The sequence below is a fragment of the Diadema antillarum genome, unplaced genomic scaffold (genome assembly GCF_040938485.1).
Source record: "Diadema antillarum isolate AM-2024a unplaced genomic scaffold, OU_Dant_1.0 scf00000027, whole genome shotgun sequence".
In the NCBI taxonomy this organism is placed as follows: Eukaryota; Metazoa; Echinodermata; class Echinoidea; order Diadematoida; family Diadematidae; genus Diadema; species Diadema antillarum.
The window spans coordinates 3,074,372-3,087,531 of record NW_027270916.1 but is presented as its reverse complement, the minus strand read 5'-3'; the positions used below and the strand labels follow the sequence as shown (position 1 = coordinate 3,087,531).

The window sequence follows — 13,160 nt, the reverse complement described above, 5'->3', positions numbered from 1 at the left end:
GTGCAGTGGTGTAAGCCAGAATTCGTAGTACAGTATTCCCCCCCCCCCCCAAAAAAAAAAAAAAAAAAAAATGTTTCACACCCTGAAATTGTATTTGGATTGACTCACTATTTTTCAAGTTTTTCTTATTGTTTTAAGTTTTTATTCTTATTGTTTCAAGTTTTTCTTATTGTTATGGAGGGTCGCCAATTATTGTATTATGTTTCTTTGTGTTTTTTTTTGGGGGGGGGGATGGGAGGAGGAGGGTGGACATCTGGTACTTGCTAGTGTAGGTTTACAACTACACAGTATGATGTTTCAGAGGTGTATACAATGTGATAACAAATCAAATATCTTCATCACAAGTAGACACATATATTGTTCTTTTTGTCTGCAGTGAAATCAGTTCCTTCTCTTAAAAAAAAAAAAAGTCGGTTGTTTTATTTCAGATCAAATTCCGTACAGAATGTATACATGTATTACCAACCATGCATGATAATGAAATCACATTGCATGCATGTACACTGTATATCTCTTATATTTCTTGTTCATGACAGTGCTTTTAATCAGTTAAAAGCGACATTCCAGACGATTTTCATAATTTCACATCATGTAGTACATAAATCGACTACTCCATGTATAGATTTGTGGAATTTATTGTGGTTCTTGAGCAGAGAAACAATACTTTGAAAAATCTTAAACAAATTACACTGAACAAGGATGATGACATACTTGTAGGAGGTTCACATATTTCAGAAATGTAGCAGTGTAATTCCATAACAATACCGCTTGCTTGCGAGTTCACCTGTGTATAATCTATGCATGCCTTCTTCTTTTGTTCTGCTTCCTTGAGCCCCAACTCAACATTCTTATGGTGACTCTGCCATGTCATCATCCTTGTTCATTGCAATTTGTTCTAAATTTTGAAAATATTCTTATTCTTTACATGTGTCCCCATTATCACAAATTCTGAACCTCTGTCCTCAGTAAAACTAATTTATAGTTGATCAAATGTAAAAATCTGAAAATCATCTGGAGGTCTCCTTTATTTATAGGCACAAGATTTGCAGACAGTGTAATCAGTCGGATTTGTCTTATTTATACAATGTGTACATTTCTCTACATACAAGGTGCATGTCGTGATACAAAGGCAAAAGTAACTGTCTTTCTTCCTTCTGAATCATCCACAATAGTCATCAGCTTATTGCCATCATTATGTTGAAATTCATCAAATGATTGGTGCTGTGTGTGAAAGCATGGTATTGTACATAGTGCTGTACAGATGGTCAATAAAACTTATTGAGTACACGTAAAGAAGAGTACACATAAATGTTGTCTCTTGGGTCATACATTGCAATGCACGTTGAGGGATATATTTAGGGAGTGATGGATAAGATATTTGGTGAGGAAACAATGTGAGTGTGGGTAAAAGTTCATTTGTGATATGCTTGCGAAAATCAAACAAAACAAAAACAAAAATAACTGTTGTATGTCTGTGTGTGTGTGTGTATATATACAGTAGGCCTAAACCTCGGATAAGTCCCGATTTTTCCCTATGTATTTTCTCTAAGAAAATATGTGGATAAGGCGAAGTACGAGAGTCGAATTTCGGCTGTGTCGAAGTAAAACATTCAGTCCCTTTTGTACAAAATACAGGTAGTTTACATCACTTGAGCCGAAGAAGATTTGTCTGGCATACTCATTACATTAGAGGCGAACAAAAAAATTGGCATGTCGCAGAACCCCGCCAATGACCTGCTGCAAGTAAGCATGCACACTCAATATCTTACACTGTACCGCTCTGCACGCATGTTGAATACATACACATGTATACATGTATACACACAGCTCATCGATCCATACTTTATCCATACACACAGCACATCCATACTTTATCCATGTCAAGCCAGAACTCCTTGGTCAAGCCAATCGCTGCTTTATCATTTTAGTGACAGGCCAATGGGGCGGAGCTTGTTTCTGCGGGCCTGACTGGCTGTATTGACCGATTCGGGTTCGTTGAGGGCAGCAGACATTTCATGGCACTGGGCGCAGCCATAGTGGGTGTCTGAGCCGACCCCCCCCCCCCCCCCTGCTCTCCCCCACCCCGGGCAACATGTTTATCGTGCACTTGTAACAAAGGTTCGCGCACTAAGCAAGCATTCGCGCACTCAGTACGAGACGCCCATTGGCTAAAGCAGTTTTTCATTCTGCGCGCATGCTAATGTAGGGAGAGGGGTGGGGAATGGGAAGGGGGGGTCGGCTAAATTAAGACACCCACTATGGCTGCGCCCATGCCAAAAATACACATAGCGCGTCACAGAATCGGTCAATAGTTTTGTTCAATGGAGGTGGGATGGGCCTGGGGGAGTGTTCTGTCTCAGGGTTGACAGAGATGAAAGCACACAGCTGAGAGAATGTCTGCCAGCAATGGCTACCTGTGTTGCATCGTAGACATAGCACATGCATATTGCCACATTAGCGCAGACATTCTCAGAACTACGTTTAACTATGTGTACTAGTATTGATACAAATTCCATGTTCAATCTAGAACAAAATAAGAACATTATCTTAAAGAACAGACAAATTTGAATGCAAACACACGCATGCACACACACACACACACAAACACACACACACGCATGCATGCAAAATTAATGTGCTATATACATGTACATAACTTGAGTCGAAAAAAAAATTGACTCTTGCGAGAGTCGAAGTTCACTTAAGTCAACGCATTTTTTCAGTCCCGAGAGCTTCGACTCATGCAAGGTTTACTGTGTACGGTATATATATATATATATATATATATATATATATATATATATATATATATTATATATATATATAGGCCTAAGATAGTAGTATTCCACTCGTCTATATATATATATATATATATATATATATATATATATATATATATATAATATATGTATATATAATATTACATAGGCCTAAAGATAGTAGTATTTCACTTGTCTAGATTTAGCTTCTGCATTCTCTTTCCTTTTAAGTTTTTGAGGTTTGGCCAAATGGGCCTTCATCAGGATCTATTAACAAAGGCACAGAATGACATATTGTGTCAATGCCAGCAATGTTGAAAGTAATAACATAACTTACAGTGCTATAAGGCTCTGTGGTGTATGCAGTCTGTATGTATATTGTTATATGCATGTGTTACAAAAAGCATTTTCCACTTTTGATCCTTATGGGTAAATACAAAAAAAAAAAACTGTATATCAGATAACACCGACATTGATATGAGCATTAGCTGAATATCTCTTAGTGTACAATTTTGTTGGAGATAATTTTGAAAATGAAAGCATAAATCAGTTTCATTAAATTAAATATTTATTTTTTAAGTTGGGTTTCAGAATTTTTGTACAGAGCGTCCATATTTGACCAAAATCTGGAAATTAACTTTGCAATTAATGATGAAACTGAAAAGAAAATCCCTATAAAATGAAGAAACTGATTCATGCTCTCATAATCAAATCACATCCAACTATAAAATTGCACACTATTCAGCTATTTCTCATATCAGTGACAGTGTTAGGCCTATCTGATGTACAGTTATCGAACTAAAGTATGATCAAATGTGGGAAATGTTTTTGTAACACCTAGTCCTAGTACATGTATTTCCCTTTGCGTGGATGTAATGGGAAGTACCGGTACTGTGTATTTAGAGTTTACTTGCACGCACGTCGTAAGTGTACACTAGCAGACGACGCTTTAGGCGCTGATTTGGATAGTTTTCGCATTCCATACTATAAATACCGCAACAAACCTGCTACGTGTAGCTAGCTAGCTGCCCCTGCTGGCCCCGGCCGCGCGGGCTACCGCAGCTGCACCATCTATGCACAACACCAATTTTCCGCGAAAGAGGTGTGTTTCGTGTGAGAATGTTGCTCAGATTTTGATGGGGATCCGAAGTCATTTTAGGCTGCCTTAGACTCCTAAAACCCAGGATATCCCCGTGGTATATTTAGGTCAGTACTTAACCCGGTAGTTTGTAGTAAATTATAAATCTACAGTGTGTATAAGAATTTGTAACTCTTTAATAAAGTCTATAAACATTTGATAAACGCCAGTGGTTAAACGCAGTCCCACGCGTACAACTACAAGTAAGTTTTAAGGAACAAACTGCTATACTGGCTACACAAGTTCTAACTTCTGAGTTCTCTAGACTACATAGAAGATAGAACTATAGATCTTTAAATTCTACACTGTAATGGCAGCTCCATACTGGATGATTGTATCATCCCACAGTAAATTTACCCAGTATTCAGCACAGTTCACACCACACACCTTCATACGATCAGCCCCTCATTAATGACACTTCAAGTTCAACAGCAACATTAAAATTTTAACTGTTACCATTATTTAAACAACAACAATACTTCAACAGCAACATTAACTTTTACCATTAAACAACAACAATTCAAATTTCATATTGCCATAAACTTCACTTCTTTAGTTTGCCCCTGTTTATTTATTCATTACATGTACTGTATCGGGATCGAGCTAGCTGTAAGTGTAAGGTAAAATATTACGGCACTATTAATAATGCCCGATTGAATCCGAATAGGAGGAGTAGATGGATGAAGCCCTTCTCATTTCAGCCCAGACCGGCAGGTAGGGCCTAGGCGTATAAAAGATTAAGGTAGCATGCAATGTCTTCATATATTGTATTTTGTACAGTTGGACTGCATTGTGTTGGTCAAATAGATGAATGATAGTGATAAATTTCCCCTGTTGTATTTGGTAAAGCACATACAATATGGATTCCTTGGTTGCATAGATACTCATAAGATAGTATGAATACTCTTGTGAAATTATACTATTTGTTGCACTATATAGTAATTTGTGCTTTCTGTCTTATCTGTTCTCAGGAATATAAGGCATCCAAACTACAATGGACTGCACTCAAGCAATAAGGAAAAGAACTCACGAAAGTGAAGATGAGGTAAGTACCGTATTGTGTCTGAGGGTGTTTTTGTTTTCTTTGAAATTTCATCCCTGTTCATTGATATCAAATAAAATGATAAGTGATTTATATCTGTATGTGTACTAGGTGTATGTAAACATCTAGACCAAGATAACACATGTAAGTGGGTCAAAGATTATTAATGTTACATTAATAATCTTTGACCCACTATTAAGCCATATAAATATATTTGTTATTATGTATACATGCGCACACACACACACACACATATCGTTGGTGGGGTGACAAAACCTGATATCTCAAAAATGTCAAATGTTCAGGAGAGCTAAAAAACATGGCTGCCACAACATGTAAGTCAATGGAAACAACCAACTTTAATTTATCATTTGTGACCTTATTTTTGCAGATGGGCATATAAGGATTGGGAATTACATAGTTATGGTTCCTAGCTTCAATATAATGAAGAAAACTCATTTTCACCAAATATTGAGATACGAGGTTTTGTCACCCCACCAACGATATATATATGTGTATGTGTGTGTGTAATGTGGAAAAGGCTGTCATGGTTGCTACAGGTGATTCAAGTTTGAGCTGTATATTTTATGGGAAAAAAAAACACTAAAACAAAATGCAAAATGAAATTGCACATGTAAATCTGAATCAGTTGAAGTTGTACAGCTTTTTACAATAAAATTAAAAAGAATGTGATATCTCAAATGTTGGCTTTTTTACAATTTGTATATTTCTAGGAGTTGAACATGAGGGAAGACGTCTCGGCAAAGTGGAAAGATCGCAAAACTTACCGAGGAGCAGTAGGTGAGATTGAGTCTGGAGACCTGGAGGAGTTTCAAGTTCAATTTGGGGATAGTGTTTTCTATCTTCTGAAATCACTGAGTTAGTGCTTCTGCCCTGTGTATTAACATAATCACAGTATTCACAAAGAGGGAATCCCATCCATATCTTGTGAAGTATGTGTATAGTTGAATGTATCTCCAAACAGCATTTGAATTGTAGGCCTCCAAACAGTCCCATTAATATTTCTTTTTTAAAAAAGACAAATGTGCTGCAAAAGAATAAAAGCCGGACTTAGAACAACAGGTCCACTCTTGTAAAGGCGTACAACTTGGTACTCACAAGGATGGCATTTAGTTACTCTCATTTCACAAGTAGCAAAGCAGGGTCTTCAGCTACTGAAATCGCATTGATGCGGAAAAAAATTGATCTTCCCTTTATGTTTGTTTGTTTGTGTGTTTGTTTTTAAATCAAACTACATGTACATGTAATTTATCAAATTTGTCGTATTGCAGATGCTGATGTGACATCAGCGTGCTTGACAGAGGTTAGTGAACCTAACAATGTAATTCATGCAGAAGTCGCTGAAGACATGAAAGTCTGTGAAGTAGAGGTAGTCGAGAGCACTGGGGGCAATGCAGCAATGGAGGAAGATGGTGCTGCCGTCGGAGAAATGGGTGCCAGTCCAGAGGTGGAAGTCAGAGGAACAAAGACAGCAAACAAAGGAGAAAAATCCAGTACAGCAGAGAAGACTAACGACAATGAACTTGACAGACATGGTGCTAGCAGTGATAGTAAGTGATTGACTGTGAATATGAAATGCTTTTTCAATATTCAGGGGCGGATCCAGGAATTCCGTAAAGAGGGGCGTGTTTACAAAATTAAATGGGGGGCGCACGCACCCCTCCCCCCATTTTTTTCTTTTTATTTCTTTTGTTTCAGCAAAAAATAAAGGGGGGGGGGGGGCGTGCGCCGGTTGCGGTCCTCCCTGGATCCGCCCCTGATATTATAGAACTAAAATTATTATTCAAAGGACAATCATCGCAGAGTGTAAGGACCTATAGGGCGATAGGGAAGGAAACAGCGATTGCATGGAGAATATTTCCAGTGTACTTGCAGAAAAATCAACAAGAAAATGAAGATGTCATTTTTTCCCACAAGAATGTGTAGGTCTTTTACTTGGTGGTCTGCAATGCATTTTAGCGGAATATGGGCAAAAGAGACGGGGGGGGGGGGGGAGGGGGGAGGGGGTTGGAGCTAATTTTTCTGAGTATGGTAAACACTTTCAGTAGAAATTAGCAGAATTATTCTGCATTGTGGTCAGGATTTTAGGGCATTTGCAGGATATTAATGCAATATAGCAAAGCAACCAAGCTTGGAGTGGAAGGAAGGTTTAGGGACTTTAATATTGAGAATACGCGTAGTGAATATTCCTAAGCGTTCAGAATATATGTTTTTAAGGCAGAATTTAGTGAAATCATTTTGCATTTCAGCAAGGATTTCATGCATGGTATGGAGGATGTGTGCAAGGGGATAATCCCACTCTTATCAAATGAGGAACTTTTCTTCTTTTTTTTTCAAAATATGCATGGGGGGGGGGGGGGGGGCATCTCTACTTTTCCCCTCCCCACATATAACCGTACCTACCTTACACCATTTTATGATTACTAGTTAGCTTCTGTAGCCATATCAATGACTTCACATGAATTCTTAAACAATTTAAACAATTGAAGGGGCCGGTGCAATATAGTGCTTACCCACACAAACGTCATCTTGAGATAATCGATGTAGAATGTTTGGAAAGTCCATACATTGTACATTGATAAAACATGAATGCATGCACGTTTTACCATTTTGTTGGTTGAATTCAAATATGATGTTTTCACAGAGGTTTAATAGAGTGAAGGATAAGGATTATGAAAATGCGTGTAACTCAATTTTGACAAAAGTGTGGGTTAGCACTATATTGCACTGACCCCCTCAATTTTCAAGGTAGGAGTCGAATTTGCAAATCTCCCCAATCTCCATCAAAACATAATATATCACCGGGAATATTAAAAAAAAATCTCTTGTTTTTTGAGATCTGGGAAGTCAGTTGGCTTGTAGAACTTCAAATAAAAAAAAAAAAAAATCTATAAAACAGCCTATTGGCATGGTCAGTCGATGAGTGTATAATATATTCTGTCCCTCAGCCCTTGCTTAACTGTTCCCTGCAGTATTAAAGGCATAATTTACCATTGCAGATGAAACAAAAACCCAGCATTAGTGCTTCAAAATAGTTTTAAACTGTGAGTTAGGAATAGAAACGAGCAGTGTAAAAATTTGAACCAGTATAATCGATGTTAAGTATTGCTGAATATACAAAATGTGAACTTTAGTTATAATAGAAATGTTTCCAGACTAAACTCAACAGTTATGGTTTAATGAGAAAAATAGTGATATCTCCTTATATTTTAAGGCTTTATTGCAAAAATGTTATATGATAGGATGTTTCGTGATACAACTGACCTACACATATGCATCAAAAGTGATTTCTTGAACACTTTTTAAATCACTGCTCCCAAAGGTAAACAGGACCTTTAACATTAAACATAGCCATATGATAAACATGATTGTGGAGTCCCTTGCTTACTATTCCAGCCAAGGGATATAGACTTTTTATTTGTCGTGCTGCAGTAATGCATTATCAGCACTAATGTACATGAAATAAAGATATGTTGTTTTCATGCAACTAGCCTTCCTGCAGGACCACCCTTTCACCAAATGTTTAATTCCCAAATTATCGCTGTCAATAAAGCAAAATTAATTTGAAATGGGCGGTCATAAAGTCAGCAATCCAAACTTTCAATTTCTGGAGTTATTTTCTGAACTTGCATTAGCATCGAAATGCTACTACATGTATTGTGGACCTTCTGCATTATATGCTTGCAGTATGGGCCCACCATCTTGATTGAATGGTGGTCACAAAAATATCTCCATATTTCCGCTCATACATCATATGCAAGACGTCTTTTTGTTTCTCTTACAGTGTTACCGCCCATCGCTGATAAAAGTTCCTACAGTGACGAGTCCGATGAAGATGACCCCAACTACAGCAAAGATACTTCAGATTACTCTTGGCATGAATCTGATCATAAATTTGATGCAGTTCCTATTGCTATGGATAGTCGGAATGTAGTGATCAAGACACGTGCTGGAGGCACAACTGTTACTGAAATTAACGCCGAAGACGTAGATGAAAACAATGGACCAGGTGAAGTAAACGATCAGCAAAAGAAAGAAAATAATCCTATAGATGCAGAACAGGAGAGAAGCATGCAAAATGATGCTACCCAAGGAAAGGACACGTACCTGAGCAGAGTAAACAAGTCACATTTTTCCGGAAATACAGCTGAGAAAACAGAAGAACAAGTGAGAAAAAAGAAAACGACCAAAGAGAAACCACAGGAAAGCGGAAGATTTGTTGTTTTCGAGATATCATGGGAGAAAAGAAATGACTACCGAACACCACAAAAAGAACAATATCACGGGAAAATATCAGTCATGAGAAGTGACAATAAAAAGTATGACAAGGTAGCGTATTGCATGGTGTGCAATGAAGCAAAGAAAGAACTCAGAACCCATCTGCTGCAACATAAAGATGAACCACTGATCGCAAAATACTTAGCTACAACAGATCAGAATGAACGACGACAACTGCTTGCCCAGATTAGAAACACTGGGAACCACTTACATAATTGCAGGGTACTTAAGGAAGGGGAAGGTGTGATTGTCCCTGTTTATCGCCCCAAGTATGATGCCGATCACAAATTGTACCAACCGTGCAACTCTTGCCTGGGTTGGTATGCTGAATCAGATTTTCAGAAACATGCGTGTAAAATAGGAGAAAGGAACGCCGAAAGTGCGGACGGTCGAATGATGAATCCAACGCCATGTGAAGAGAGAACGTATAACAAGGTGGTAGAAGGCGTAAACAAAGATATGTACCTGAAGAGAGTAAGCAAACCCTCGGATGCTTTCCAAAGTTCAGCAAAGAAAAGAAGAAAAGGATTGAGGAAGAACGAAACTACAGAAAAGAAAACACAGCAAAGTGGAAGCAACAGTCATGTCCAGGTATCATGTGACAAAAGCACAGACGGCGGAACATCACAAAAAGAACGAGGAAATCAAGGGAAAATAACAGTTATGAAAACTGACAATAAAGGAGGAAGGAAGTTTGCATATTGCATGGTTTGCAGTGTAGCAAAGGTAGATCTCAGAGCCCATCTCCCGCAACATGAAGATGAACCACTGATTGCAAAATACTTTGCTACAACCGATCAGAAGGAACGACTACAGCTCCTTAGCCAGATTAGAAACACTGGGAACCACCTACATAATTGCCAGGTGCTTAAGGAAGGCGAAGGTGTGATTGTCCCTTTTTATCGCCCGGATCATGATGTTGATCACGAACTGTTCCAGCCGTGTGTCTCTTGCCTTGGTTGGTATTCTAAGTCAGAAATGTTGAAACATGCCTGTAAAGTGGGGAAAAGCAACTCGATTCGTGGAAAGTCAGTAGAAGAAATAGAGCTACAGTGTGATGAAGGTTTGTGAAATATCAGGAATTTTAAATCTTGCTGTACAGGAAGTCATTTAGAGTTATTACTTCTTTGGATTCGGAGGGGGGGGGGGCTTTTTGTCCCCCCCCCCCCCTCCCCTTCAGATCTCGGTCATGGATTATGTGATCCTCGCAAAAATTTGCACTAAGGTTAGGTAGAGGCCAATGTAATCTACAAAACTGAATAGTTAGATTTTTCAAATTTTAATTTATGTATTATATAATCAATTGATTTATGCTAATTATGAATAAAAAAAATAAAGCTCCAAGACTTCTAATTTTTGGTTAAAATATTCATTTTAGCCCTAACTAGGCCCGGGGAGGGGGGGTTTGCGTGATGTATCGCTATCACGAGAAGCTATCACCGCGACGTTTCATGACTTTTTTCTTTCGAGTCTTCTGCATCTGTTGACACCAAATTTGTGATGCCCGGGCGCACGGTTCTGAAGTTGTGCATAAATATGCATGTGCATGTCAGACCCAAAATTGCTCAAAAACGTGAATTTGTGTACAATTTCAATGCAAACTGTGTTTACAGGCAAATTTCATAAAAGCATATTTATTTGGGGGTTTTATTGTTTAAAATCAATTAATGACATATTTTCTTGTTCAGAACAATGTCGCGGACAAATTTCATCGAAAAAACAATGAAAAACATTTCTCTTCCATTTTCAAAGGACAATAAAAAGAATATTTGACCAAAAACTGTGCCTGTTTTGAGCTTTTTTTTAATGATTTATACCAAATTGTCTGATTTCATGCATCATTATGCATAAATTCGCATAATTTAGCGTAAAATGATAATTTGTGAAAAAATTAACTTCATGGTACTTTAGATTACATCATAGGCAATGTGTGTGCCAATTTTTGTCGCGATCGCATAGTCAACGGCCGAGATCTGGAGGGGGGGCCTGGGAGGCCCCCCCCCCCCCCCTATCATCTACTAGTACCTAAATAGCACTGCCTAGTTAGGGTTAATTGAAGCAAAAATTCGGCTTCATAATTATTTCTTATGTATTTTATTGTTTATTGAATTTCTGATGTATTTCTCTGTTTTTTACTCTTTTTTTGTTTTTTTTTTTCATTAAAATTTGTTGCAGAAACTTTTTAAAGCGTAATCAAGCTAAAAAAAAAAAATCGTTATCAGCCATTTAAAGTAGAAATATTTATTTTTATATGAATTTATTGCAAAAACACAGTTTACGATGGATTTGTACAGTGGACTCCCGGCTATAACGAAGTCCTCGGGACCGGCAGTTTTCTTTCGTTATATCGGAATTTCATTATAACCGAACAAATAAACAATAGAAATACATAGAGTGGATGACATTGCAGCCCAAATTTTTACTTCGTTATAACCGTGTTCGTTATAACGGGAGTGCACTGCACACAAAATTGCGTTTTTGAGCAATTTTTGGGTCGGTCAATGAGTTTTTTCAAAGGGGCGTAGCTTCAAAACGGTATGCGCGGGTTCAACAAATTTGGTCTCAAAAGTTGGACAATACCTGAAAGAAAAAAGTTATAAAATGTCGCAGCGAGAGCATCACGCGTTGCAGGATAATCACATGAAACGTCAAGGGGGGTATAGGGTTAAGTCATCATGTATAGAGATTTTAATAGCAGCTGAATTCTTCACTATTAGATTTTTTTTTTTTTTTTGCAAAAAAAAAAAAAAGAAATAGAGGAACTAGACTTTTAAACTAAAGACATTAAACTAAGTTCCATGATCCAGTCATAATCTTTTCAGACAACCATTTTTTTTTTTTGAAATACTTCAAAATTAATTTGCTATTTCGCTTGTTGGGACTCACTTTAGCATATCCCATTGTGATCAATCAATGATTCCTCACATAATGGCTTTGTGTCAAATCAGTTGATAATATTCCAGGCTTTTGTTCCATCATTTTTGACAGAGTGCGCTTCAGAAATCGACCAAGTACCGGAGCCAGACGACACCACTGAACTTTGGCTGTGGGTTGAAAATGTTAATGATGAACCAAATGACTCACATGCAGAACATGTTGGCATGGAAGCCAGAGAAGGAGAACCTGAAGTAAAAGGTATTATTGACTGATATTATTTTAGATATAACATTCTTTGGACTGCCATGGAGTTATATTTTCCTGAGGGATTTGATTTTATATATTTTGAATACATGTATAATTAATATAAACAACTACAGTGGACTCCCATTATAACGAAGTCCTCGGGACCGGCAGTTTTCTTTCGTTATATCGGAATTTCGTTATAATCGAACAAAGAAACAATAGAAAATACATAGAGTGGATGACATTGCAGCCCAAATTTTTACTTCGTTATAACCGGAATTTTCGTTATAACCGTGTTTGTTATAACGGGAGTGCACTGTATCCGTATATGCCAAAAAAAAATTACAACGGGAGCTCCACAATGATATCTTTAGAAATAGTAAATCAATCTAAATACAAATAGTAAATCAATCTAAATACAAATTCAGGGTATGAAACTGTAACTCATTGCCCACATCTTACAGAAAACCCCATTCGATATGCTTCAGTGTTCAAAGAAATGAGAAATTTTACAGAGGATGTCAGGAATCTCTTCCCTCCAAGTTTTGTCTATTGTATTCACGCACAAGATCATCGAAATGCTAAACTTGTAAGAATCAGATTTGTGACATGCTTTGCACAATCCACATTTCTTTGTAACAGCTTAACCAAATTAAATTGTGTTTTTCTGCAAAATAGAGCTAAGATGATATATTTTAAGACCTTGAAGTAGCATTCAGACAGTTTAATCATATTGGGTGTTATCAATGCGAAAATTTGATTGTATTTTTTTTTTTTTTTTGGGGGGGGGACATACTGA

The 13,160-nt window shown here is 37.4% G+C and overlaps 1 protein-coding gene across 1 annotated transcript in view; it reads left to right on the top strand.

Annotated features, from left to right (window-relative positions):
• The first annotated feature begins 1,710 nt into the window (after positions 1-1,710).
• LOC139735280 (uncharacterized) overlaps positions 1,711-13,160 on the top strand; it is a 65,359-nt gene continuing 53,909 nt past the window's right edge. The window contains exons 1-4 of the mRNA XM_071646038.1: positions 1,711-1,743; positions 5,674-5,740; positions 6,232-6,510; positions 8,745-10,301. Of these exons, the coding sequence (XP_071502139.1) occupies positions 1,711-1,743; positions 5,674-5,740; positions 6,232-6,510; positions 8,745-10,301 (1,936 nt within the window). The remainder of the gene's footprint in view (positions 1,744-5,673; positions 5,741-6,231; positions 6,511-8,744; positions 10,302-13,160) is intronic.